The sequence below is a fragment of the Phyllostomus discolor genome, chromosome 5, assembly GCF_004126475.2.
Source record: "Phyllostomus discolor isolate MPI-MPIP mPhyDis1 chromosome 5, mPhyDis1.pri.v3, whole genome shotgun sequence".
Taxonomy (NCBI): domain Eukaryota; kingdom Metazoa; phylum Chordata; class Mammalia; order Chiroptera; family Phyllostomidae; genus Phyllostomus; species Phyllostomus discolor.
The window spans coordinates 1,528,622-1,555,061 of record NC_040907.2 but is presented as its reverse complement, the minus strand read 5'-3'; the positions used below and the strand labels follow the sequence as shown (position 1 = coordinate 1,555,061).

The 26,440-nt window shown below is 70.2% G+C and overlaps 1 protein-coding gene across 7 annotated transcripts in view; it reads left to right on the top strand.

Moving 5' to 3' along the window:
• Nucleotides 1-21,788, top strand: part of MEGF6 (multiple EGF like domains 6) — a 73,333-nt gene extending 51,545 nt beyond the window's left edge. For 2 of the 7 annotated variants that reach the window (XM_036025218.1, XM_036025212.1), the window contains 33 exons: nucleotides 2,502-2,627; nucleotides 3,388-3,510; nucleotides 4,625-4,747; nucleotides 5,012-5,149; nucleotides 5,486-5,605; nucleotides 5,828-5,950; nucleotides 6,525-6,689; nucleotides 6,997-7,128; nucleotides 7,760-7,888; nucleotides 9,567-9,695; nucleotides 10,346-10,480; nucleotides 10,573-10,707; nucleotides 12,889-13,014; nucleotides 13,414-13,545; nucleotides 13,628-13,756; nucleotides 13,871-14,002; nucleotides 14,636-14,764; nucleotides 14,860-14,988; nucleotides 15,135-15,263; nucleotides 15,530-15,658; nucleotides 15,949-16,077; nucleotides 16,286-16,414; nucleotides 16,522-16,650; nucleotides 16,780-16,911; nucleotides 17,034-17,162; nucleotides 17,624-17,752; nucleotides 18,781-18,909; nucleotides 19,040-19,168; nucleotides 19,416-19,544; nucleotides 19,656-19,784; nucleotides 20,172-20,300; nucleotides 20,869-20,916; nucleotides 21,127-21,788. In XM_036025218.1, coding sequence (XP_035881111.1) covers nucleotides 2,502-2,627; nucleotides 3,388-3,510; nucleotides 4,625-4,747; nucleotides 5,012-5,149; nucleotides 5,486-5,605; nucleotides 5,828-5,950; nucleotides 6,525-6,689; nucleotides 6,997-7,128; nucleotides 7,760-7,888; nucleotides 9,567-9,695; nucleotides 10,346-10,480; nucleotides 10,573-10,707; nucleotides 12,889-13,014; nucleotides 13,414-13,545; nucleotides 13,628-13,756; nucleotides 13,871-14,002; nucleotides 14,636-14,764; nucleotides 14,860-14,988; nucleotides 15,135-15,263; nucleotides 15,530-15,658; nucleotides 15,949-16,077; nucleotides 16,286-16,414; nucleotides 16,522-16,650; nucleotides 16,780-16,911; nucleotides 17,034-17,162; nucleotides 17,624-17,752; nucleotides 18,781-18,909; nucleotides 19,040-19,168; nucleotides 19,416-19,544; nucleotides 19,656-19,784; nucleotides 20,172-20,300; nucleotides 20,869-20,916; nucleotides 21,127-21,194 — 4,151 coding nt within the window. In that variant the 3' untranslated portion in view covers nucleotides 21,195-21,788. The remainder of the gene's footprint in view (nucleotides 1-2,501; nucleotides 2,628-3,387; nucleotides 3,511-4,624; nucleotides 4,748-5,011; nucleotides 5,150-5,485; nucleotides 5,606-5,827; nucleotides 5,951-6,524; nucleotides 6,690-6,996; nucleotides 7,129-7,759; nucleotides 7,889-9,566; nucleotides 9,696-10,345; nucleotides 10,481-10,572; nucleotides 10,708-12,888; nucleotides 13,015-13,413; nucleotides 13,546-13,627; nucleotides 13,757-13,870; nucleotides 14,003-14,635; nucleotides 14,765-14,859; nucleotides 14,989-15,134; nucleotides 15,264-15,529; nucleotides 15,659-15,948; nucleotides 16,078-16,285; nucleotides 16,415-16,521; nucleotides 16,651-16,779; nucleotides 16,912-17,033; nucleotides 17,163-17,623; nucleotides 17,753-18,780; nucleotides 18,910-19,039; nucleotides 19,169-19,415; nucleotides 19,545-19,655; nucleotides 19,785-20,171; nucleotides 20,301-20,868; nucleotides 20,917-21,126) is intronic. The other 5 variants (XM_036025216.1, XM_036025213.1, XM_036025215.1 and 2 more) reach the window with 5 other exon arrangements.
• Nucleotides 21,789-26,440: the final 4,652 nt, after the last annotated feature.

Sequence of the window (26,440 nt, the reverse complement as noted above, 5' to 3'; positions counted from 1 at the left end):
GACCCTTGTCTCCTAGGCGACCAGTGTCCTGCTGCTCAGGGGAGGCCCCGTTCCCTCGCGGATCTCAAGGCTTCAGGCCCGGGGCTCCCGAGTAGGGGGCCCACTGCTGGCAGGAGGAGGAATTGCAGCCCGGCTCTATTAGACCCCTGCCACCCCCTGCCTGGCTCAAGTCTGGGGGCCCCGAACCAGGGGAGTGAGGGTGGGTGGGCCAGCTCTGGCTGCTGTGGCAAACACCACAGGCTCGGGGGCGTAAACAACAGACGTGAATTTTCTCACTGTCCTGGAGGCTGGAAGCTCCAGGCCCAGGCGCCAGCCGGCTCAGTCGCGGTGGGAGCCGGCTCCCTGGCGGGCACCCCCCGCACCACCCCCCAAGGCCTCCATGTGGCAGAGAGGGAGACGGACAGGTCTCGGGTCTCCTGTGGTGTCGGGGCCCCACCCCTGTGGCCTCGTGTGACCTTAATGACCTCCATGGGGGCTTCCCTCTGAATACGGTCTCATGCGGGTTCGAGTTTTGGGGGAGCGAGCATTCAGCCCACCAGGGGCTGAGCACCCCCTAACCTCCCGTCTCCCGCTGGGCTCTCAGCCTTGGGTCAGGTCCGAGTGTGGTCTTCGTGTGCGGGACTGCCCGGGTGGGGGTCCCCAGGACTCGGAGGACTCAGGGGCCTGGAAGTGTCCCCCCCAGCCCTGGAGACCCTGGTCCCACAGCGGCGGGCCCTTCCCTGAGCGGCACGGCCGGGCGCCTGAGAAATGTGCCCAGCTTCCTGGGGGCCTGGCCCAGGCTGCACAAGGCGGCACCGGCCGGGCTCGGCTGCCTCCCGGGGGCACCTGGAACTCTAGGGTGTGCGCAGCAGAGAGGGGAGCAGTGGCCAGGGAGCCTGGACCCCTGCCGCCCGTGCCCACCTGCCTGCGATTCCTCCCCCGAGGGTCTTCTTGCCAGCCCAGCCACCACTGCTGGGGTCCTCCTTCGGGCTGAGGTGCCGGCCCGGCTGGGCCCCTGCCCAGGGCTCCGGGCCCCAGTGTCTGTGAGCCTGCCTGCCCTGCCAGGCAGGAGTCTGGTTCCTATTAGGAGTCCCGAGCAGGGCTGGGGGTGTGAGCACGGGCAGAGCCCGTGGGGGGCAGGACTGGGTCAGGCTGTGCTGGGAACCCCCTGGTGTGGTGGACTGGCCTAAGCAGGGGGGTGGCAGGCAGGTGTTTGGGGGTCAGGACAGAGTCGGGGGTGGGCAGGTGGGGAGAAGGCTCAGGGTTGACCTGAGATGGTGGCCGCCCTGCCCTGCCTCTGTCCTGCCCGGTCCTCGGGTCTCCGCTGCTTGTCCCCGGCACGTGTGGGCGCCAGGTGTGACCAGGACACAGGGCCCTTGCAGCCACCCCGGCGCCTCCCTCCCCACCCGCTCCCCGCACGCGGGGAAACGGGGCATGTCTTGCAGGCCGTGCTTGGCTTTTTTCAGACATACTTGCTTTGAGGGAAGCTTTGCTCTTGGCAGACAGCGCAGCTGCAGCCTCTCCCCAGCCCCGCGGCCGCCCCAGGGCTCTGCGTGCCGTGGCCAGCTCCCCTGGCCTCAGAGTCCTGTCCCCCCAGTGCCCGGCCCGTGCCCCTGGCTCCCAAGCTCGCCCCGGGGTCCGACGACGGCACAGGGGCGTCTCGGCGGGGTGGGGGAGGCCCCGCCCCTGGCGGCCGCACTGCTGCAGGGACAGGACCGGGTCTGCCCCGTGCCGGGCCTGCCGGGCCCGCATTCCTGTGGTTTTGCTCCTGAGTTCTGGGCCGACGCCTACCCTAACCACGAGGCCACGACCAGAGCTTTCATGGGGCTGCCAGAGGCCCGGTGCCTGCCCCGGGCACCCGGCCTCGCTCAGCGTGTCCTTCCCCGGCACAGCCCGGCCCCTCCACCCGGCTCAGGGGCGCCACTCGGCCGGGCTGACCCGGCAGGGCCCACCCTGTGGGCACCCGCAAATGCGGGCCTGGACTACTGGTGCCCTTGACCGGGACTCGGGTCCTGGCTCTGCAGTCTCACCCAGCGCTGTCTGCACGGCTGCCAGGAGACGTGGGCGGGGTCTGGGTGGGCTGGAGGTGCACGGTCCGTCCGGAGCTGGGGACTCGGCCTGCGGGCCACAGTGGCTGTCCGTGGAAACCCCACGCCTGCCCCTCGGCTGTGACCTGACGACCAGAATAGAGGAACATCTGGGCCTCCACCACCCCTTGCTGGCCTGCCACCTCCTCCAGGCAGCCTCCCGGCCTGCTCTGCCTGAGAGCCTGGGACACGCTGGTGCCGGATGGTGCCCGGCTCTCGCCAAGAGGCAGTCCTGGGGCGGGCCAGGGTCAGAGGCTCCACAGCTGGATGGCGGGCCTGCATCCCCCGTGCCCGGGGGAGCCAGATGGGAACAGTGTGGCCCTCTCGAGGCCCCACGCCTGGGGCGGAGGTGGGCAGGTGGAGGGGCTCAGAGCGTCCTTCAGCCGAGCGTCACCACCTGCTCGGGGGCTGAGCGGCCGCTCTCTGCGTCCCCAGCCGTCCCGTCCTGCGCCGTGGGCAACGGGGACTGCCAGCACAGCTGCGTGCAGCTCACGGTCACCCAGCACCGCTGCCAGTGCCGGCCCGAGTTCCAGCTCCAGGAGGACGGCAGGCGCTGTGTCCGTGAGTGTGTGCCACCCACCCCGGGGCGGGCCCCGCCCCACACCCCCACAGCCCCACCGGGAGCCCTGGCGCCGGGCTGGGGTGCAGGCAGGAAGCACCGCCCGGCTCAGCCTCCGGGGCGGGAAGGGGGCCTCGCCCGCCCGCCGCTGGGTGCTCTGGGATCGCTCAGGACGGGTGCATCCTGTGTGGTGCTCAGTCTGAGACCCGCCCAGGCTGGGCAGGGCGGGGCGGGGCAGGCGGGACGCTGGCCTCCGCCCCTGGGTGGGTGGGGGAGGCAGGCCAGGCCCCCTCTGGCACCTTGTCCTCGTTTCTCGGGCTGCCTGTCAAAAAAAGAGGGGGCTTCCCTGATAGAGTGGGGTCGGGGTGCCCCTGTGACGTGCAAGTGGAGGACAGGGTGGGACAGGTGTGGAGACAGTGCCCCCCACCCCCTGGCCTCTTGGGGGCCAGGCCAGGAGTGCATACGGGTGGGCCTGAGGGGTCAGGCTGGCTGTGGGTGCAGGGTGGCACCCAGCCAGGGGGCCGAGGGGGCTGGCGGCATGCCGGCTCCGGAGGGGGAAGAGGCTTGCTGGAGCTGTCTCGTCTGGGGCACCTCGGGGGCTCCCGCCTCTGAGGGAGGGGGACCCACTGGCTCCCCGGCACATGGGAGCGGGGAGGGACGCGGGCCCCTGGGGCAGGACCCTGGAGTCTGCAGGAGTCAGTCCCCCCACCTCCCACCCCAATCTCTGCGCTTTGCCCCCGCCCCTCCCGGCCGTGACCGCAGGCAGGAACCCGTGCTCGGACCGGAACGGCGGCTGCATGCACACGTGCCAGGCGCTCCGGGGCCTCGCCCACTGCGCGTGCCACGCCGGCTACCGGCTGGCGGCCGACCGCAAGGCCTGCGAAGGTAGGACGCCGTATCCCGCGGGAGAGCCTGGCTGCGTCCCGCTGCCCGTGGCCTTGTGGGGCTGGTCTGTCCCCTGGTGACTGGGGCCCCTCTCTGCTGCGGGGGCTCCGGGGGCTGGGACGCACTGAAGGGGCTGCTTCTGAACTCAGCCGCGTCTGAGCCGCAGCTGGCGGGCCGCAGCTGAGTGTGTGCTCTTCAGTATTTCTGGGGTTGAGACCTGCCCGGCAGGGAGGCTGCGAGGAGGAAGCCGGGAAGCAGCGCCCTGAGCCGGCGACAGCCCGCCAGCCCCCGGCTGCCACGGTTTCGTTAGTGTGCCGGGCGCCGCTTTCGAGAGCGTGCCCCCCACCCCCGGCGGCAGGGGTCCCAGCCGGGCGCTGCGCGGGGTTGGCTGCTCCCCCGTCCCAGGACGTCCGGGTGTCCCCTCTCCCCTCTGTGACACGTGGCTCTGCAGGAGTGGCCGTGAGTCGGGGGGTCCTTGTGCATGCTCAGGTGGTGGGCTGCAGGTGCGGTTCCGTGGGACACCCGCCGCAGGGAGGGGTGTCTCGGGGATCTTTGTCAGTGTCACCCTGGATGCAGGTGGCTTGGCAGGCTCAGCAGGAGGCAAGGAGGAGTGTCAGCTTCTTCGTCCCGAGGAACTGTGGGGGCGTGGCCAGAGCAGTGCTGGGGTCCCCGGGACGTGGGTCCTGGGGGCCTGCACTGATAACCGCACGGTGTCGTTGGTGGGCACCTGCCCCTGCTGGCCCCAGAGGCAGTGTGGACCGGTCCCTCCTGGTCAGGCCCTGCACAGGGGTCTTGGTGGAGCGTGGTGGGCACAGTTGAGGGGCCGAGGGCCCCGAGAGGCAGAGAGCCTTGCCCGGTGCCCCTGGCAGGGCCTTGCTCGCAAGCCGGTGGGCTCCGGTGTGCCGACTGCGCCGCGCCCTCCCAGCCCTGGGGAGCTGGTGGGAACCAGGTGCACAGAGGGGCCAGCCGGCCTGGGGCTGCAGAGCCGGGGCCGGGGGAGCGGGTGGGTGTGGCCCCTTCCCGCACAGGGGTCCCCTCCACACGAGGCACTGCCCCGGGAGTGCACCTCCCCGGCCCGCGGCCCAGAGCCCCCACCTTGGTCTCTCCCGCCCAGACGTGGACGAGTGTGTGATGGGGCTGGCCCGGTGTGCCCACGGCTGCCTCAACACCCAAGGGTCCTTCAAGTGCGTGTGCCACGCGGGGTACGAGCTGGGGGCCGACGGCCAGCAGTGCTACCGTGAGTGGCCCCGGGCGGCGGCGCGGGCGCGCCGGGGTGTAGCGGTGACCGGGGTGGCAGGTCGGCTCCGAGGCCCCCCAGCTACCCGCTTGCTGTGGCCCTGCTGAGGGGGGGAGGGGAGGAGGGCAGGGGGCTCCAGGCTGCCCGTTTCCCAGCAGAGGGGCCCCGGGGGCCCCAGGCCGGCTGCCGGGCCAGGGCGGACCGTGATCAGTGGGGGGCGTCACCCAGCCCGGGTCCCACGTCCGGGGGTGGGTCTCGTCCCAGGGATCGAGATGGAGATCGTGAACAGCTGCGAGCTGGACAACGGCGGCTGCTCCCACGGCTGCAGCCACAGCAGCGAGGGGCCGCTGTGCACCTGCCCCCGCGGCTACGGGCTGGACGAGGACCAGAAGACGTGCATCGGTGCGTCCTGCCCCCGCCCCGCCCCCGCCCGGGGGCGCCCCGCTGCCAGGGCCCTGGCTCGGACGTCCCTCTGGTCACACCTGAGCTGTTTCTGCTCCCTGCCCCCGGGCGGCCCCAGGGGGGCTCCCCCGGCACTGGGAGTTGCACCCCAGTCGCCGGGGAGTGCGAGGGTCCGCTCCCCACAGGGAGACTTTGCCTCTAAGATGGACCCGGCACCCCCAGTCCCCGCCTGGCCCCCACAGCCGGGGCGCGAGTCCTGCGGGTGCCCGTGGGGGTGCGTGTGGGTGTGCCCGCTGGGCGCCCCGGGGTGCAGCGGGCTCCCGCGTGTCCCCACAGATGTGGATGACTGTGCTGACGCGCCCTGCTGCCAGCAGGCCTGCACCAACAGCCCCGGCGGCTACGAGTGCGGCTGCTACGCCGGCTACCGGCTCCTCCCCGACGGCTGCGGGTGTGAGGGTGAGCGGGGGTGGCCCGCGCCTTGCCTCTGTCTGCTCGGCTGTTCATATTGGCCCGGTGGACCCTGACCTGGGGTCGCTGGTCAGTCTCAGGGGACCGGGCCCCCACCCCAGGCCGCCCCCAGCCTGGCCGCCCTCGGGCCGGCCGTCCACCGTCGCCCTGAGCCTGGGGTGGGGGGGCGGCTGTGGCGGGGCTGTCACCCAGCAGCCCGTGTGCCCACAGACCTGGACGAGTGTGCGTCCGGCCGCGGGGGCTGTGACCACCACTGCGCCAACCTGGCCGGCTCCTTCCGCTGCTCCTGCGAGGCCGGCTTCCGGCTGGACGGGGACCGCCGGGGCTGCTCCCGTGAGTCTGCCTGGCCGCCGCGCGGGCCCCTTCCCGGGGCGGTGTCCGCCCTGCCTTCTTGGCACCCCCCTTCCTGCTGGCGGGACCGCCATCAGCCCCGCCTCCCACCGGGGGACAGGCCGGGGCGGCGGCTGCCGGGGTGGGGGGACCCTGTTCGGACAGGCGGCCCCGCAGGCAGCGTGTCGCTGAGCTCCGACTTCTGGTCTGCCCCAGCGAGAGAAGGGACATCGCCCTGGGACTGAGGACAGCGCCCGGAGGGGCAGAGCTGTGCTCCTGTCCTCCCGTCCACGCTCTGGGCCCCTAGATCCGGGGTGGGGGCAGGGCCGCAGCCGGACCAGGGGTCAGTGCCCGGGGCCTTGTCTTACCCTGAGAAGTAGGATCAGGAGGGCAGCTGGGACTCCCGCTGCCCAAGACCAGGGTGAGGAGGGGAATGGGGGGCCCTGGGTGGGGCTCTGGCAGGGGCCCTGCGTGGGGCTCGGGCCCTGGGCCAGCTCTGGTCACCGAGGGGCAGGGGTGTCTGGTCACTGAGCCCAGGCGGGTGGCGGGGGCTGAGGGGCCTCTGTGTCCTTCACAGCCCTGGAGATGCCCGAGGTGGACCTGGACGGCCGGCTGCCCCTGGCGCGGCCCCTGCCGCACGTCTCGGTGCTGCAGGACACGCTGTCCCACCTCTTCCAAGACGACGACGTCGGGGCCCTGGAGGCGGAGGCCCGGGGGGAGCACACGCTGGAGGAGAAGTTTGGTGAGCGGTGGGCTCCGCTCTTGGCAGTTCGGGGGGGGGGGGGCTGCGGGCATGAACGAGAAGACCTTGTCTGGCCAAGGCCCAGAGGCCCAGCCACACGGCAGCGCGCACAGTGTGTCGGGCTGGGCCTGGGCCTGGGCTGCACGCGCCCCGGGCTCCCGGCTTAGGGCCCTCCCAGGCCCCGGGCTCTGGCTCTGCACCCCTCTCTCCCCCTGGGGGCTTCCCTGGGCGGAGGGCACCCCGTGGGCCCCCTCCTCCGGCCCCCGAGCCCGGGCGAGGCCTGAGGCCCCTGTGCCTCCCGCCCCAGTCTGCCTGGAGGGCGCCTTTGGCCCCGACTGCGGCCTGACCTGCGAGGACTGCGGCAACGGGGGGACCTGCCTGCCCGGCCTGGACGGCTGCGACTGTCCCGAGGGCTGGACCGGGCTCGTCTGCAACGAGAGTGAGGCGCGGGGCGGGGGCGGGGGCGGGGCGGGGGCGGCGCCCCGAGAGCCTGGGACCTGGGCTCCCCCCTGCTGGCCCCGGGACTCCCTGCTCACTGTGTCTGCGGACCGCCCGCCCCGGGCCAGGCGTCCGGCCCTCCCACACGCTGCCACGGACAGGGGCCGGGGCCTGGGGGGTGTCTAGTGAAGGGGAGCTGGCGGCTGGGCCAGTGCCCTCTTCTCCCGGTGGGGGCAGCGTCTTCCCGGGCCACACAGCCTGCAGGTGTCTGGAGCTCAGTGGACAAAGCCACCCCTCCCCGTCCAGACTCTGTGCCCCCAACCCCCACTGCCCCCAGGGCCGGCCCAGCCTGGGCAGCTCGGTGTCGGGGTCTGAGGGACCGTCCGGGGTCTGCCTGTCGAAAGCGCTGGTGGGGGAGGCGCACGTGTTGGCGCTCAGAGGGACAGGCTGTGGCCCCGGGTCAGCGACCCCTGCCCTGCGTGTGGGCGTCACGGCACAGACGTCCTGCTTCCCGCTCTGGGCAGTTGCTTCTGGGCTGGGCTGGGCTGGTGTCTCTGTGTCCCCGGAGGGGCTTCGGGGCCGAGGGTCCTGCCGGGGGGGCCCCCAGCCTCGCCCCTCCCTGTCGCCCGCAGCTTGCCCCCCAGACACCTTCGGCAAGAACTGCAGCTCCGCCTGCAGCTGCCAGAATGGCGGGACCTGCGACCCTGTGACGGGGGCCTGCCGCTGCCCCCCGGGTGTCGGCGGAGCCCACTGTGAGGACGGTGGGTGCAGCCCTCTGGGCGCTGGCGCTGTCCCTGGGGTGGGCAGGGGGGGAAGGCGCCCCTCTCAGCCCCCTCCTGGCCTTCTTCCACTCACCTTCCTTCCACGGGGGGGGGGCAGCATGGATGTGGGGGGGCCCTTCCTGGGGAGAGGTGCTGCATTGTCGCGGTTTGCTAAGCGTCCTGGGGCCAGGTGATCGCAGGGGGTGAAGACCTGGCAGAAGCATCTCACTTTTGGGATGGGTTGCCCTGGGAGGTAGTGAGCTCCCCATTCCCGGAGGCATTCAAGTACAGCTGTACGATGGCTGGGTGGGATTTGCAGGAGGTGTCACACCTGGGCCTGCCGTGGCTGCACAGGGTGACAGGAACATCCTTTCTGTCCCTGAGGTGTCAGCACCTCTGGAGGAACTTGGGGGTCCCCAGAAATGATTTTCTCAGGTGCCTGACGCTTCTTCAAGTTTCCAGTCCTTTAAAATTCTGCCTCTTTTGCCAGAGAATGTTGCTGATGTAACGGGGAACCTCCTGCCACAGCAGGCGGAGGGTAGCTGTCGGGGACCCCATGCCCGTGCCTGGGGCTGGCCCTCGTGAGCGCCTCAGGGTGGGGGGGTTTCAAAGTCCAGGGCAGTTGGGCAGGGCTCCGCCTCCTCCCCTGCTCGGCCGCCCTGGCTCCGGCAGCCTCACCGTCTCTCTCCCCTTTCAACCCGCTGTCCCCGTCCTGAGGGTCGAGACCCCGCTGCCTGGTAGCACCCGCCTGTGGGGTGGGCCCTGGAGGCACCTGAGGCCACCAGGCTGGCAAAGGGTCTGCATCTCAGTGCTTTTGCTTTTGAGGCTGTGGTGTCCCGGAGCCTGGGGTCTCCCTTGGGGTCCTGCGCAGGTGGGCTTGCAGGGGCCAGTCCCAGGAGGGGCCGGGCAGGCCAGGGTTCAGGGGTGGGCGCTCCACGGCCCCTGGTTGGTCCCGGTGTGTTGGGCTTGCTGCTGCCCGCCCCCGTGGCCCCCACTCCTTCCTCTTCTAAGGACGCCTGCCCGCTGGGTTTTGGCCAGCGTGGCTATGCCAGGATGGGCCCCCCTGGAGATGCGGGGGCTGGGACGGGGACGTATCTCGGGGTCACCGCCCGGCCCAGGTGGCCCGTCAGCAGCAGGACTCAGGCAGGGGAAGTGCTTTGGGAAGGACAGCCAGAGCCCTCTCCTCATTTTGGCCCCTGAGCTGGCGCCCGGGACCCTGTCCAGCTGGGGCTGTGTGTCCTTCCCACTTGGAGGTCTAGCGGTCGGAGGGGGGGTGAGGTAGCCACTGAGGGACAGAGGTCTGGATGCTGTGGATGTGGGTCAGACATGGGAGATCGGGACGGGACCTGTGCTCGTGTGTCCACGTGTGTGCTGAGCCCTGTGTGTGTTGAGCCACGTGCCTGCCTCCTGCCTTGGCCACTGTCCAGGCCATGGAGCGGGGGAGGGAGCAGGCCAGCCGGGGCCGACGGCCACGTCGCGGGAGCCCCTCCCGTCCCTGCCCTGCCCTCCTGGTGCCCTGGCGCTCCCTCTGATCCCTCCCTGTCTGGGAGGCAGGCTCCCAGGCTGCCGGTGGCCCCAAAAACCCCCCAGCCGTGCCCGGTGGTCAGGCCGCTGCTGGCGCGCACGCTGAGCATGGGGGCCGTTCAAAGTGGGCACTCACAGCAGGCCACGCCCCCAGGCTGCCCCAGGGGTTTCTATGGCAAGCGCTGCCGTAAGAAGTGCCACTGCGCCAACCGGGGCCGCTGCCACCGCCTCTACGGGGCCTGCCTCTGCGACCCCGGGCTCTACGGCCGCTTCTGCCACCTGGGTGAGTCTCCTGCCCCTGCCCAGCAGGGTGGCGCCACCGTGCCCCACTGCCCGAAGTCCGGCTGGTGTCTGACTGCTCACCACTTGCATATGAGGGTGGGGGCTCCGCGGGGCCCCTGGCTGGGGTGTGGTGTCCGCCCCGGGGCTGGGGCCCCCATGCCACAGAGCTGCTGGCCTCCAGGGCGCCTGGGTGGGCGGGCCCCAGCCTGGGTCGGGGAGATGGCCGCCCTCCCTTGGAGGCTTCTGGGGCACCGGGCTCCTGTTGGGTCTTGGAGATTCTGGTGTGCAAGGGCGGGCCCCGAGGCCCAGTGGGGTCGCAGCCCCTGGGAGGGGAGGAGCGGCGGGCCGGCGGGGGACCATGCGAGGCTTCCTCCCAGCAGCTCTGTACGGGGACATGGGGACCCCAAGAATTTCCCGGCTGGGAAGTGGGGTGACCCAGGGCAGATCCCTTAACTCCACCGAGACCCGGTTTCTCATCTGTAAAACGGGCGCAGTGGCAGGGCCTCTGGGACACGGGTGGCTGGGGGGGCCCGGGGCCCCGTCCCAGGGGCCCGGACCAGGGAAGCAGGGCTGGGGCAGCCCAGGGCCCCGGGGCGAGGTGGGGGGGCCGGGCGCCCAGGCGGCAGGCCCCTCACGGCTCCGTGGGCGCAGCCTGCCCGCCGTGGGCCTTCGGGCCGGGCTGCTCGGAGGAGTGCCAGTGCGAGCAGCCGCACACGCAGGCGTGCGACGGGAAGGACGGCCGCTGCGTCTGCAAGGCGGGCTTCCGAGGCCCGCGGTGCCAGCACGGTGAGTGCCGGGGCCGGCTGGGAGGGGCCGGGCAGGGGGGGCACAGCTCCGGGGCTGGCTGACCCGCAGGCCCCCTCTCCTCGCCCCTGCAGCCTGCGAGCCGGGCTCCTTCGGGCCGGGGTGCCAGCAGGCATGTGCCTGTCCCCTGGGCTTGGCCTGCGACCCCGTCAGCGGCGCGTGTGGGAAGCCATGTCCTGCTGGCTACCGCGGGGAGGACTGTGACCAAGGTGAGCGGTGGATCCCTGGAGCCGGGGTCCGGGTGGGGTGCGGGTGGTCTGGTGCCCCTGCGACCTGGAGCTGAGTCTGCCCTGCAGCCTGGCCTGCGGTGCCACCCTGGGCCCCGCCCTCCTGCGTCCTGCTGCTGCGCTGCCTGTGGCCCGGCACCTGCGAACTCACTCGGGGAGGGGGGGGCCGGTGCGTGTGCCCGGCTCACTCCTTCCCCGGGAGCCGCTGAGTGCGCTCTGGGCTGAAGCTGGGGTTCAGGGGCTGCCCCCCCTGGCCCGAGCCAGCCAGACAGGCAGCCGGTCCCGGGGGTGGCAGCTTAGAGCCAGGTCTGGGCCACCTTACCGGTGTGGGTGTGGGCGGCCCTGTGGCGCCTGGGGGCCCTGGGCGTGGGCGCAGAACCGGGGGTGAGGCTGGGGGCGCAGAGCCCCTTCCCATGCTCACCTGAGATGAGGGGAGAGGCCTCCGCGTGAGTGCCAGGGCTGCCGCCGCCGCGGGCAGGGGCGGAGCGCCAGCAGGTTGGGACCGCCCTCGGCACACCGCAGTCACGCTGTCCACACCCGTCAGCCCCCAGTGGACAGGATCGGGGGTGTGGGCACCGTGGTGGGAATGCTGTGACCATAGCCAGGGGACAGCTGGCTTGAGCTCCCTGCAGCCACAGGCCTGTTCCCTCAGTCAGAGCTGCCTCCCACCCCCCCACCCCCTGGGGAGTCAGGATGGGCTTGGGGGTCTGCTCAGCCTTGGCCGGGGGGCCGTCTCTCCTCTGCACCCAGGCCAGGCCTCTCCCGTGTCGTGGTCCCCGAGCCCCCTGTGATGACCCTGTGGAGGTTCTCGGTCCCGTGGGTACAGGAGGGCCATGTGGGAACCCAGCCAGGATGCCCCCCCCCCCCCCCCGCAAGCCCGACCTGGGCTCTGCAGAGTCCCAGGGTGCGGGCCGCCTGGCCTCTGCTGTCCTGCCTGCGAGGGCCCCACACCGGGGGGGCCGCTCGTCTCTCCCGACCCCCCTCTGCCCCTCCCTGCCCCACACCCGTGCATGCGTGCGGCCCCCCACCCCCCACGCTGCAGCCCTCCCTCCCAGCCCCCGCCCACTCCGCCGGCGGCCTGTTCGCTGAGACGCGGGAGGGCCTCACCCCAGCGCTGCCCTGCGGCTTCTCACTCCCTCTCTCCCTTTTCTCTCTGAAAGGCTTCAGTGCCCCAAGGATGGGCCACGGGAAATGACACACGTGGTTTCTGTAGGCGGGATGCCCACCCCGACCCGCTGTTGCTGGGCCTGGAAGGAATTAGTGAGGCAGACACGTGTCTGCCCCCCGTCAGCAGCGGGGAGGTCCCAGGGCCGGGCAGGGCGGCTCCAGCCGGCCCTGTGGGGCACCCCGTCTGGGGCCCACAGCGTGGTGCCTGTGTGCGTGCGCCTGTGCCCCGTAAGGGGGGCGTGGGGTGTGCCTGCGGGGGCCGGGTCCCCGTGACTAGGTTCCTTGCGGCGTGTCCTCTGCCCCAGAGCCCCCTCGGGGCCCTGCACGCATGGGAGGTTTGCTCCGTGGGGTCTGATGCTTTGGGACAGGGGCGTGGAGGGTGGCGCAGCGGCCCTCTCCGGGTGCCGCGTGGCCTTCTGAGGCCTGGGGGGGCTTCCTTCCCGCAGCGCCAGGGTGGGTGCCCCGAGCTGAGGCAGACACGGGGCGTGTTCACGGGGCGGGGCGGGCTGGGGATCGAGGCACCCACATTCCTCCCTGAGGCCCCACCGCCACGGAACCCTCCCGGGCTGCTCCTTCCCAAACCCTCCCACCCCTCAGCTGGGGGGCAGGGCTCTGAGGGGCCACAGTGGGGGGTCCAGGGGACCCAGGTGGCAGAAGGGAGGGCAGAGCCACTGTCGCCAGCTCCTGGGCGTTCTCCAGGGTTCTAGATGCCCAGCTCCTGCCTCAGCCTGGCCCTCGGGCAGCCCTGCCCCCAGCCCTGCCCCACTGCACCCTCCAGGGTGACCCTCACCCCATCTCATACAGACCCCTCCCACCGTGCTCCAGGTCCCTCGCCTTGTGCACTCCAAGGCTGCCCTGCTCCCCTGGGGACCCCAGCTGTGCCCAGCAGTGCCGCTGGCTGGGCCAGGAAGCAGGCGCCAGGGTGGGGGGCTCTGGGAGCGGAGCACAGCTGCCCGTGCGGGCGGCTGAGGCCAGTTGTGTCCCCTACCCCCGCAGAGTGCCCAGCGGGGACATTTGGTGTGAACTGCTCGGGCTCCTGCTCCTGTGGGGGGGCCCCCTGCAACACGGTCACCGGGCAGTGCCTGTGCCCGCCGGGGCGGACGGGGGACGCCTGTGGGGAAGGTGAGTGGCAGGCATGTCCCGGGCCCCCTCGCCTCCCTGTGTCACCTCTCCAGGCCCCAGCCCCTGTCATGCTCACAGACCCCAGCCTGGGCTTCTTCGGGGGCACCCTGACTCCAGGCCCCTCGGCATCAGCTGCGGGAGCCCCTGCCAGCCCCCTGTGGCCTGGGAGTGGGGGTGGGTTGGCTGGCAGAGCCCCAGCGCTTCCCGGGGGCCTGTGGTTCGCCCTCCAGGCTGTCCGCTTCCTGCACGGGGGTCTGAGGGGCCACCCCGGGCTGGGGCTCCCCTCCGGGCAGTGGCTGCGACCCGTCCCTCCCGTTCCCACTCTTGTGCGTGGGGTTCGGTGCTGTGCCAGACGCCCGGCAAGGCCCTGGGGAGACTGACCGGCTGTGGGGGGGCAAGATTGCCCCGAGGGCCGCTGGGGGCTCGGCTGCCAGGAGATCTGCCCGGCGTGTGAGCACGGAGCCGCCTGCGAGCCTGAGACTGGAGCCTGCCGGTGCCGCCCTGGCTACACGGGCAGCCGCTGCCAGGACGGTGAGTGCCGCTCGCTGGACCTGAGCCCTGGCCCAGGGGAGCCGCGGCCCCCGCCCCCGCTCACCCTCCCCCGCACCTGCAGCGTGCCCCGCGGGCTGGTTCGGGCCCGGCTGCCACACCCGCTGCTCCTGTGCCAACGACGGGCCCTGCGACCCGGCGACCGGGCGTTGCAGCTGCGCCCCGGGGTGGACCGGCCTCAGCTGCCAGAGAGGTAGGTCCCCTGCCCCTGGAGAAGCCTCCGCCCAGCACCCGGGGGGCCGGGGGCAGCCGGGAAGCCCTGCCGCCCTCCAGCAGGCCCACGCAGGGTGACGGGGGTCTGTTGCAGCCTGTGACAGCGGACGCTGGGGACCCGACTGCAGCCACACCTGCAACTGCAGCGCGGGCCACGGGGGCTGCGACGCCGCCAGCGGCGCCTGCCTGTGCGAGGCTGGCTACCTGGGCCCGCGGTGCGAGCAGCGTGAGTGCAGTCCGCACGCCGACGCTGCGGCACGCAGCGTGCACCCCGTGCACGCACACACACATGCATGCACGTGTGCCCACACTACACGTTTGCACACACATGCACATGCACACACACGCTTATACACATGAGTGCACACACACACATGTAAGTGTCCGGGGCGCAGGCCCTGCCCTGTCGTCCTCACACAGCCGGAGGTCTACTCACCTGAGCCCCCTCCCCTCCTCCTGGCCCAACAGGAGGTCCCCTGGAGCAATGGGTGTGGGGAGGAGGGTCTGTCACACCCCGTGGGGCCCCGGGAGCCGGGAGGAGCGTGGCTGCTGAGGACCGAGGGCCATGCCTTCTGCCTGTGCCCCCTGTGGCTGAGTCGGGGAGACAAGCTGAGCCTGGGGCAAGTCCTCCCACAAGTGTCCCCAAAGCCACCCCTGGGGCTCCTGCCCCACTGGGGCTCACTTCCTGCTTGGGCAGGGTGGGGGCGGGGGAGCCCAGCACCCTGGGGCAGGGTGGGGGCTTCTCCCTGGGCTGGCTCCTCTGTCCTGCCCCCGAGGGGGTGGTGGAGGCCCAGGCAGGACAGGGTGGGGCTCCCCGTCCTCCGGGCTGATGGTGGTGGGGGGGGGCTGTGTGTCTCAGGGTGTCCCCAAGGCCGCTTTGGGCCGGGCTGTGAGCGGCGGTGCCAGTGCGAGCATGGGGGGGCCTGTGACCACGTCAGCGGGGCCTGCACCTGCCCAGCCGGCTGGAGGGGGACCTTCTGTGAGCGAGGTGAGCAGGGGCGGGCGGGGCCTGGGGCCAGGGCAGCGGGCAGCGGGCGGGGTCCGGGCACCTGGCCGTGTCCCGTCACCACCCCTCCCCGACAGCCTGCCCGGCCGGCTTCTTCGGACTGGACTGCCACCACGCCTGTGACTGCGCCGCCGGGGTGCCCTGTGACGCTGCGAGCGGCACCTGCCTCTGCCCCGCGGGCCGCCGGGGCCCCCGCTGCGCCCAGAGTGCGTGAGGCCCCGTCAGCCCCCCGCTTGGCCCCCGAGGGCCAGTGTGGTGGTCCTGGAGCGATGCCCAGGCCGGAGAGAGGGGCTGCCCCTCCCAGGGTCCGTGTCCCCTGAACTCTGACCCCTGACCGCTGACCTCTCTGCAGCCTGCCCGGCCCTCACCTACGGGCACAACTGTAGCCAGGCCTGCTCCTGCTTCAACGGGGCCTCCTGTGACCCAGTGCACGGGCGGTGCCACTGTGGCCCTGGCTGGACGGGCCCCAGCTGCCTGCAGGGTAAGCCCCGCCCAGCACCCTGAGGCCCCCTGGCTCCCTGTGGGGGAAGGACAGTGGCTGCTGAGGACCCGTGTCCCCACTTTCAGGGCTGAGCCCCCCACAGCTGGGGTGGTGAGCACGGGCGGTCTGGGGCAGGCTGTCCAAGGGGCACCGGTGGGAGAGGTCTCTACCCCCTCCATTTGATGTTGGGCTTTGGGCCGTCCCCCCCGATGGAGAGAGGGCCTGGCTGGGGGGGACTGCACCCACCCCAGCCTCCGTGCCCCCAGCCTGCCCCGCGGGTCTGCACGGCGAGAACTGCCAGCGTGCCTGCCTCTGCCACAACGGGGGCACCTGCGACCCTGTCTCAGGCCACTGCGCCTGCCCGGACGGCTGGGCCGGCCCGGCCTGCGAGCAGGGTGAGCGCTGGGCACTGGGTGGGCAGAGGAGGGATGGGCGACCCGGTGGGGCTGTGGGGGCCGGGGCTGTGGGAGCCGGGGCTGGCACCCCAGCGGGCCCCAGGCAGCCCGCTCCCTCTGTGGCCACAGCTGGCTCCCTGCTTGGGGTGGGCAGGGCCCTGGGTGTGGCCTCCGGCCTGCAGTGCGAGCACCGGGACACAGGCTCTGAGGCTTTGGGTGGGCCTCAGGGTCGGAGCCCGCCCTGGGACGTGGGACCCCCCCCCCCCCCGCAACCCGTTCCCACCCTGCAGAGTGCCTCCCGGGGCGCTCCAGAGCCGGCCGCCAGCATGGCTGCGGGTGCCCCAATGGCGGCCTCTGTGACCGGCACACAGGCAGCTGCCTCTGCCCCGCTAGCCGGACGGGGCACAAATGTCAGAGCCGTGGGTGGGACTGGTTGGGGGCTGGTGCGGGGGGCTCAGCGGCCCCGCTGGCCCAGCAGGGGGTGGCCTCAGCCCCTACTCCAGGTGTGGGTCCTCAAGCAGGTGGTTGGTGTCCTGTGGGGGGTGGGGCTCCTGTGTGGGCTGCCCGGGGGCCCCCCGTGAAAGGGTCCTGGCCCTCCCCCGCTGTCCCCGCCCCCCCCCCCCACAGCCTGTGCCGAGGGCACCTTCGGGGCTGGCTGCCAGGAGCGCTGCGCCTGCCGGCGGGGAGCCACCTGCCACCGGGTCACCGGGGCCTGCCTCTGCCCGCCGGGATGGAGGGGCTCGCGGTGTGACACTGGTGAGCCCCCAGCTCTGCTGGCACCATGGGTGGGTCCTCTACCCCGGAAGCCCTCGGGGCCCACGCTGGCCCCAGGGCCCTGCACCCCAGCCCGCGTCTCCCCACAGCCTGCCCGCGTGGCTGGTTCGGGGAGGCCTGTGCCCGGCGCTGCCAGTGCTCGCCGGACTCCGCCTGCCACCACGTCACCGGAGAGTGTCGCTGTCCCCCCGGCTTCACCGGGCCCGGCTGTGAGCAGGGTAGGCGACCGAGCTGCGTGGGCCCGGACTGGGGGGTACTCAGGCCGTGTGTGCCCCTGGCCAGGGGCGGCTCTGGGAAAACAGCCATCCCGGGGCCTCGCTGGACTTCACACCCCCCCCGCCCCCCAGCCTGCCCGCCGGGCACCTTCGGGGAGAGCTGTGGGCAGAAGTGCCGGTGTCCCAGCGAGAGCCAGGCCTGCGACCCTGCCTCCGGCATCTGTGTGTGCGCGGCCGGCTACCACGGCACCGGCTGCCGGCAACGTGAGTGCCGCCTGGGCCGCCCGCTCGGAGTCCCCGTGGGGGGGTGTGGTGGAAGGCCAGGGGCTGTGCGCCAAGGGGCACACCCAGCCCCTCGGCCCTGCAGCTGGCCCCTCCCCCTGCAGGGTGCCCTCCGGGGCGCTTCGAGGCCGGGTGTGAGCAGCTCTGTGGGTGTCTCAACGGGGGATCCTGTGACGCAGCCACGGGCGCCTGCCGCTGCCCCACCGGCTTCCTGGGTGCCGACTGTGGCCTCTGTGAGTGCTGGGTGGCGGGCGGCTCCTTCCTGCTCCCTGGTGGGCGCCCCCTCGGGTCTGTGGGGAGGACGGCCCCCTGCCCGCCCGCCATCCCAGTCCCCCTGTGAGCCCCCGGCGGGGAGAGGCTGCGGGCCCCTGCAGGCAGTGTGCTGTGCGCCCTCCTGGGTCGTGCCCGCCAGGGGCGGTGCACGGCTGCGCGGGGGCCAGCGGGCCTGCTGCCGAGGACAGGCCCTTCCTCTGAGTCACATGGGGACTTCCCGCCTGTCTGGGACGCCGGCGGGGCGTGATGGAGGCCCCGGTGACTCACTGGGCCCCCAGCTGAGCCTTCAGGGGCCAGGAGAGGCCAGAGCTGCAGGGGACAGGGGAACAGGGACACTCCTCCCTGCCCCCCACCCCGTCCCCACGTGGCAGAGAGGAGGGCGTCCAGCCGGGGGCTGCACCCTCCCGTTTCCTTCTGGCAGCCTGTCCCCAGGGCCGCTTCGGCCCCGGCTGTGCCCACCTGTGCAGCTGTGGGCAGGGGGCGACCTGCGACCCCGTGACCGGCAACTGCACCTGCCCGCCCGGGAGGACCGGTGCCCACTGCGAACAGGGTGAGTGCCGGCTCGTCCCCTCGGGCGCTCCCAGGCGTCCCTCCGCCAGCCGTGGGGCAGAGCGGCGGGGCCTGGGGCCCGTTCCCACCCGCGGCTGCCGCGGAGCCCTCCCTGCCCCCGCAAGTGTCCCGCTCGGGTCAGCAGCGGGCCACCCGACACCACCCCACACCTCCCCTTGACCTCGGCCCCTGACTCAGGCCATCGGGTGGCCCGTTGGCATTCCCGTGTCCAGTGAGGGTGGCACAGGGTCTCTCTGGCCCCGTAGCGGGCGGTGTCAGGTGGCTGTTCAGTCTGAGACGGGAGCCAGCCCCCTGGCTGACGTCCCCTCAGGGTGGGATCCTTCCGGCCCTTTCCGCTGGGCCGAGGGGCTGGGCCCTGGTGGAGGGGGTCCTGGAGCACAGGCCTTGGGGGAGCAGTGGGGTGGCCCCAGGGTCAGTCACAGAGCTGACGCTCATGATGGCATGCGGGATCCCACCGCCACGCCCACTACCCCTCAGCCTGGCCCCCCGTAAGGTCTGAGCGACTGCCACCCTCTGGCCCTCGCAGAGGGGCCGGTGACGTGCCCTGCTTCTCAGCCTGGGGCAGCAAAGGGTCAGGGGCCCCGGGACCTGGCTCCAGCAGGGTACGTCCTCACTCTGGAGGACGGCAGCCTTGGGTCAGTCGGACGTGAACAGGGGCCACTGGAGCACCGGGTGCACCTGTGCAGAGCTGCCTCCTCCAGGAAGGCTTCCCTGACCCCCTCCCACCGACTGGCCTGGTGCCCAAAGCCCCTGGAGGGCCTGGGCCCCTTTCCCTCCAAGTCACCCTCCTCCGCTCTGGGTCAGGCCTGGCCTGTGCTGACTGGACGGGCGGGTGGCTGGGCAGCGGGCAGCTGGCATCGCTCCCTGGCGCCTGTGCGCTCTGGGCGCAGAGACTGGCCCTGGGGGTCCCGGGAAACATTTGTGGAGACCACGTCGGACCCAGCGGGGAAGGGTCTCAGAGCATGTCCAGCCCCGGGCCGGAACTCCTAGCACGGCTTCTGTCCGCAGACTGTCCCCAGGACCGGTTTGGCGAGAGCTGTGAGCACATGTGCGCCTGCAAAAACGGGGGCCTGTGCCACCCGGCCACCGGCAGCTGCTCCTGCGGCCTGGGCTGGACGGGGCCGCACTGCGAGCTGGGTGAGCGTCCGGGCTGGCAGGGCGGGACAGAAGGCTAGGTCCCAGTCACCCGAATCAGGCTAGCGCCCTTGGGGCCGCCCCTGTGTCCCCGCGCGTCCAAGGCAGGAGGCTGACCCGCCGCTCTCCCCAGCCTGCCCCGCCGGGCACTACGGGGCCGCCTGCCGCCTGGAGTGCTCCTGCCGCCACAACGGCACCTGCGAGCCCAGCACGGGCGCCTGCCGCTGCCGCCCCGGCTTCTACGGCCAGGCCTGCGAGCACTGTGAGTCCAGCGGGCAGGCCCTGGCCCGGCGCCCACCCCTCCCACCATGTTGGGGATCTGAGCCGAGTCGGGCTTCTGGTGGCCTGACCCCAGATTACAGGGGGGTCACACTGGAGCCTGGGGAACCCCTGATGGGGTGGGGGTGGGCAGGCCTTGGTGGGGGGAAGCGGGGGAACCCAGGCCTCTGAACCCAGCCCTTGGCTCACTCGGTAAACTGAGGCCGGAGCTCTAACCGGCCCTCCCTCAGCCTGTCCCCCTGGCTTCCACGGGGCCGGCTGCCAGGAGCCGTGCAAGTGCCACCGCGGAGCCCCCTGCCACCCGGCCAGCGGCCAGTGTCTCTGCCCCGCCGGCTTCCGCGGCCAGTTCTGCGAGAGCGGTGAGTGCCCTGAGCCCCCCGAGCCCACCCTCGCCCCAGCCCTGCCCTCACCCAGTCCGGGGGTGGGGCGGAAGGAGACGCTGAGCCCGCTGCACCCTCTGCCCCCACCAGGGTGTGAGCCGGGCTCGTTTGGAGAGGGCTGCCGCCAGCGGTGTGACTGCGAGCAGGGGGCAGGCTGCGACCCCGTCTCTGGCCACTGCTTGTGCCCCCCGGGGCGCAGGGGGGCCACCTGCAGCCTTGGTGAGTCTTGGGTCCTGCCGGCAGGGGCACCTCTGTCCCTACCCTCTGGGGGGCGGCTGCTCAGGGCGCCTGCCCCCACTGTCCGGGCCACGCCCTGTCCTCAGGTGACCTCTGCCCCCCAGGGTGGAGGCTGAGGGCATGGAAAGAGGCCCCCCTGGGGTGGGAAGGAGACCTTCCTGACCTGTTGCCACCATGGGTGGGGACAGGAGGGGCCGCCCTGTATGTGGTCTTGCCGTGGGGGTGCACCCCTGACCGCCAGGCCCCCTTCGCCTGTGCTGGGCCTGGGCAGGGCCTGGGATCCTGGGCAGGCGCTCGGTGCCTGGCACTCACCCACGTGAGAGCGCCCACGGGGAAAGGAAACTGAGGCTTGGGGTTTTGCCCCCGCAGACTGCAGGCCGGGCTTCTTCGGCCCAGGCTGTGCGCTGCGCTGTGGCTGCGGGGGCGGGGCCGACTGCGACCCCGTCAGCGGCCAGTGTCACTGCGTGGATGGCTACACGGGGCCCACGTGCCGGCAAGGTGAGTCTCGCTCCTGGGGAGAGAGGGACAGGGACGCTGTGCCCCGAGCCCCACCCCGGACCCAGGCCCGCCCTCCCTCCCCGTCCTGGTGGGACCCTGGCTGCTGATGGAGAAGAGTGACCCTACGCCCGGGGCCTTGCTGCAGGGCGTGGCTGGCTGCCCTCCGGGAGCAACCCCGCCCTCTTCAGCCCCAAATGGGCTCCTCCCACTTGGGGCGGGGCCAGGAAGGCGGGGCCAACCCTGCTCAGGACATAAAGATGGCCATGGCGGCACCTGGTGGTCAGGTGAAGCACTGCACCACAGGCCCCGATGGCCCCCGCACCCTTGACCTCAGAGAGACTGCAGTGGGTGCGGCCCCTGCTTTGCAGTGGGCCCGGCTAGGTGCCTGTAGTGAAGCCCCCCCATCCACCCAAAGTCCGGACGAGGCCGGGCCGGGAGCGCTCATTTGGGGAGGGGGAGAGGCCCCACCACGTGCCTAGGAGGGGGATCCTTGCAGGCCTGGGTTTCCCATCACTGGGGTCCCCCCAGGAGTGGGGCACTAAGATGATTGCTGTCTGTCTGCGTTCAGGTGGGCCACCCCAGCTCCCCGGGGTCCCGTTCCCAGCCCTGAGTCCAGGTAAGGGGGCTGCGGGGCATTGGGTGGCGTCACTGGTACGTCATCAGCAGACCAAGGCCACAGCAGGAGGAGGCTGAGGCCCTTATGTGGAACCTGGCCCTTGGAGAATGGCCCAGGGGGAGCTGGGGGGAGCTGGCAAGCGGAGGTGGGGGGAGTGTGACACACCCCCGCCCCTGCCTGTGGCTGACCCTCGGCCTCCTGTCCTTGCAGCGGCCTCGCACGCAGCCCCTCCCAGACCAGCGCCCACGCTGCTGCACAGCAGGCCAGAGGACCACTAGCACAGAGGCAGCGAGGTGCCCCTCCTGGGTGCCACACTGAGGGGCCCCGGGGACTTCGGTGACTTCCGAGGAGGGACACCACGGGCCAGGACTGAGGCCCACCCTTGCTTCCGAGGCCCCAGAACAGCCGTGCAGCCTCTCCGTCCGCAAGGACCTGCAGGGATCGCCCAGCCTCCAGGAGGGAGGCTCCGCCTGGTGGAGCTGCTCCGGCCCGGAGCCCAGGCCAGTGGACAGGAGGCCTGTGCGGAGGGGGCCCGCCCCTCCCCGCCGCCAGCTGGCTCGGACTGCTGGCCACTGGGGGTGCAGGTGCACCTATGGGGGCCCTCGTGCCCCGAGGAGGCTCTTTGGTGCTAGGCCTCGGGACTGGTGCGTCCCACCTGTCACCTGGGGGTGCCACTGGCCGTATTTATGGGAAGATATTTATGGGCAGCCGGACACACCCGCTGCACCCCTGGGTGCTGGAAGGCTGCCCGTCTCCTGCCTGCCTCAGGGAGCCCGGACTGGGGACTGCGGGGCCCCGAGGGGCCTCCCTCCGGGCGGTGGGCTCTGGTACGCTGTGAAACCCAGCGAGCTAAGAAAGGAGCAGCCGCTGCTTTGAGGTGTGTGTGTGTGTGTGTGTGTGTGCTTCTCGCGGCGCCTCCCAGGTGCGCCTGTCAGGTGCACGGGTCTGATGGTCCTCAGCCAGGAGCCGCCCCTGAAGGGGGTGGTCCGACCGGCCCCTTGGGCCCCTGGGGCCCCTGCTCCTCCCTGGCAGTGGGAGTGGAGCTGGGGATCCCCCGCTCCCCAGAGCTCTCGAGGGACAGCAGGGTTCTGCTGCGGTGGAGGTGGCGGGGCTGCTGGACCAGCTCACAGCCGAGGTGCCCGAGACCCAGGCGGCAGCTGGCCCCAGAGCCTGCGGGCGGAGCGGTGTCCGACTCCAGGGCGGGGGTGGTGGGGGGTCAGTCCCTCCTGACCTCAGGCCAGGAGCAGTGGTGGGCAGAGAATGTCAAAGGAGCACGTGCCCGGTAGAGGGGGTTGGACCCAGATCGTCACGCCAGACACCGAGAGTGTGAGCTGTAGCCCCCGGCCCCTCCCCTCCAATAGCTACCCCGGGCGGGCGGGGAGGGGGGAAGGCCTCGAGGGGCAACATGCGGAGGGTTCTAGGAAGCCCCGCCCCTCCAACAGACAGGTGAGGAACCGCGGGTGGAGGAGGAGGCCGGAGGGAGGAGCCACGTGCTACAACTCTAGTGAATCGGGCAAACTTCCGGGACCCAAGGGCTGGGCCAGAAGCAGGCGGTTCAGGGCGAGCCCTCGTGCAGACGGGGTCAAGGCGGGTGGCGGCCTCAGCCGGGCCCTGGGCTCCCCAGCCCAGCACCCGCCCCTGGCAGGCAGCGGGGAGGCCGAGGGGAGAGAGCCTCACGGAACGTAGTAAATGCGCACGGTAGGGTGGGCGTCCGTCTCCCCGGAAGAGGAGACCACGGACCTGAAGTCGCCGTGAGCATGGCCTCGGGTCTAAAGGTGGGGGTCTGAGACCGAAAGGGCTCCCCGTGCAGGAAAACCGAAGTTCAAGAGCCACGCTCCGGAAGACGCCGGCGGCACGGAGGGAAAGAAGGGCGTCACGGAGGGAGCGGCGTCAGCCCCGGCCGCAGGAACGCTCCCAGCAGAGAGACACGGGGGTGCTGTTTCCAAAGAGTTTAAGAGAAACATGTGAAACCTGAAGTTTTAAAAAATATATATTTTATTTTTAGAGAGGGGAAGGGAGGGAGAAAGAGAGGGAAACATCGACCTGTGGGTGTCTCGTGCGCCCCCTGCTGGGGACCCGGCCCGAAACCCAGGCAGGTGCCCCGACCAGGGATCCAACAGGTGACCCTTTGATTTGCAGGCCGGCACTCAGTCCACTGAGCCACACCTGCCGGCGTGTAAACGTGCATTTACTCCTGTTAAAGCACGGGTGGTGAGCACGTGGCCCACGGCCCGAATCCGGCCCTCCACCTGGTTTTATCCGCCCCACACCTGGTTTCCACCCGGCAGTAGCGCTGAGCTCCCTGCCCCCAGTTAAGGAGCAGTTAAGACATGTACACAATCTTAACATTACACTCGGCCCTTTGAAGGCAGCCACGAGGCTGACACGGCCCCGGTGAAAGTGAGTGTGACACCCCTGTGCTCAACTGTCACCGAACAGCAGAGCCCAGGCTGCCCTTGGCAGGCGCCCACGTGGAGACCGGCCCCGGGTCTCCTGGTGGGGAGGGGGAGAAGCGGGCTGGGGGCACCCTCCCAACAAGCTAGGGATTGAGAGAAGCAAACGTCGCAGTGAACTGACAAGGAACTCCAGGCGGCCCCACCCGAGAGAGAGGGCCGCGTGCCCCGCCCGCTCCCGCTGGTGGGAGCGAGACGCCGGGAGCGGGCAGGTCGCGCCGCCGCCAGGAGACTGGAGCAGGAGGCGTCCGTGTGGGAGGGAAGGCGGGGAAGGAGGTGGGCTGAACAAGGGAGGGGGGTTTCCAGGAGCTGGGGAGGGAGGCACCTGGGAGAGCACGCCGCCCCGGGCACACACACCTGAGGGGGGTTAGAACCCTCTCTCATTGTTGGCACCTGGCTCCAATCATGTGTCCACTTGCTGCACCTGTTGTAAATTGGGGGGAAAGTAAATTGGGGGGAAAGTAGGAAGCAGGTGGGCAAATCCTAATGTAAACGGTTACCAGCGGTCGGACGGCAGGTCCCTGGGCCACCGTGAACGTTACTCACCGTTATTCACGGTAGAGTGTATGGCGTAGAAACAGATGCACACACACAGTGAGCCCCAGAGCCACCAGGCTGGGGGTTCTAATATTCCAAGCTTAAAAGTGTCATAAGTGACCGTGTAAATAGGTACAGACAGCTGCAGGCTCAGAATTCAACAGCAACGGCAACGTAACACGTAGAAATAAGCAGCCGGTGGTTTTAACGTGCGCTCTACAAAGACCAAGAGGTTAAGCAGAAAGGTACAAGCAGCCCTGGCTGGTGTGGCTCAGTGGATTGCGCCCTGGCTTGCGAACCAAAGAATCACTGGTTCGATTCCCAGTCAGGGCACATTCCTGGGTTGTGGGCCAGGTCTCTAGCAGGGGGCATGCAGGAGGTAACCACAGTGGTGTTTCCCTCCCTAGAAACCAGTCAAGTCTTTTAAAGATTTTATTTATCTTTAGAAGGAGGAGGGAGAAAAAGAGAACTACTACCACATGGTTGCCTCTACTAGGGACCCAGCCCACAACCCAGGCAAGTGCCCTGACTGGGAATCGAACCAGCAACCCTTTAGCTTGCAGGCCAGTGCTTAACCCAGTGAGCTATACCAGCCAGGGCACACTGAGCAAGCTTAAACATACACTATATGTTTATATTTCTATATTATATTCATAGGAATATAAATGTATGTACACATTTATATTTATGCATATAAACTTTACACTCCATAAAAAATAAAAATTTAACAAAATCAAAATTTCTTCAAAGACTAATTAGCAGGACTTTTAAAAAACATAATGCAAGACGAAACTATAGGAAGACAAAATTAACTACAGACACAACGGAGAGTGTGCTCTTTAAAAAAAAAGGGAATTTTATGAACGACTGTGTACCCGTAACTTGAAAAGCAGAAAAACAGGCAGGCGTTGGGGGAAATACAAAACGCCGGGATTGGCGGGGGCAGAAAGTGAGCGCTGGAATAGACCAAGCACGTCAGTTGATATAAACAGTCACAGAAGCCGGCTCCTCCGTGCCTTGACCCCAGGGAAGCCCGGGGTGACGCCGGCGCAGGCGGCTGGGCCGACTTTGCAGACCCCGTGAGCGCCTCTGACTGGATTGTCCCAGGAGCTTCAGAGGAAGGCGGCTCGACTGGGTTCACCAGGCCCGGGGAAGCTCGGTCCTGAGACCGGTGTTGACGGTGGGGCAGGAGAAATACAGGCTCTTTTTGTGCACCCAAAAACCGCAAATAAAACGTCAGCTCCTTGAGTGAACATGTTCTTAGAACACCATCGGGTTTATCCAGCGGGCACTGGGCTTGGTTCGACCGCCGGGGCAGCATGGCGTTGGGGAGCGAGCCAGGGTGTCTGGGTGAGGGTCGCCTGGGTGGGCGCGATGGGGTGGGTGGGGTCCCGCCTCTGCAGGGCACCGTCCTCCGAGCACCAGACGGGGAGGGGCTGCGGCGTGGCACATGGGAGGGAGGGAGAAACCCGGGGATTCAGGTCTGTCCGGGAGAAGCCACCAGGGCCCTCTTCCCCCCTCGAACTCTGTGGGCCCTGCCCTCTCTCCCTGCATCCTTCACCGTGGGTCTCCGTGCCCCGATGGGACAGTCTGCGTGTCTGGGGCCCTTTCCCGCCAGGGTTCGGCATCGGGGGGCCGTGGGCTCTGCTTGCTCCGGGCAGGAGCACCGGGTGGGCGCACCTGCTGCCCCAGGGTTCTGGGGGCAGGCCGTGGGCGTCACCACAGAGGCGCTGAAAGGACCCACAGACATGCTGCCAGACCCGTGAGCGCTCGGCCAGGTGGGCCCCATGTCACCCAGGTGTGTCAGATGGAGAAGCCCACGCCCACCGACCAGCCCTGCTGACCAGGAAACCGAGCGAGCTTCGGTTCCAGGTGGCACCCGAGCCCGTCAGCGTCGGGAAGCCGCCCGGCAAGGGCATCTGTGGAACTTCCTCGGGGTGCAGACCTAGTGGGGGCGGCCCACGAGGGTGTCCCCTCTGATGGGGTCCGTCTGTCAGAGCCCGAGCGACGGGCCCGCAAGGGTGTGGACAGAGGACCGGAGGCCTGCAGCCCAGACTTCACGGGAGTGGTGTTCTACTCCCAAGGGGCAAAATTCGGGGAGCCCAAGGGCTGTCATTGAGTCCTGGGGAATGGGCAGGGTGTGGGGGGGACCCACAGCGGACCCCTGGGGGCAGCCTCCCATGCCTGGAGCCCTGAGGGCCTGGCACAGTGCCCTGCCCGCCTCCAGGGGGCGGTAGAGGGAGATGAGGTCCCGAGAAGGAAAGGCAGGTCCAGGGGTGGGGACCCACAGCAAGGCGTGGGTGGGGTGGTTGGGGTCAGAGCAGCACGGGGACCCCGAGGCTGTACTGCCCACAGGACGAGGTCACAGGAGCCCACAGCCCTCAGAGCAAATCCATCTACAAGGCCGGGGGGGCTCGGCCATGGGGCCAGCCCCCCACGCCCCAGAGCTTGGCAGACACAGCCCCAGGTGCCCGGGCACAGGCTTTGCTGGGATGGGCTGCTGTCCTCAGAGGCCTCGACACCCCTCTGCAAAC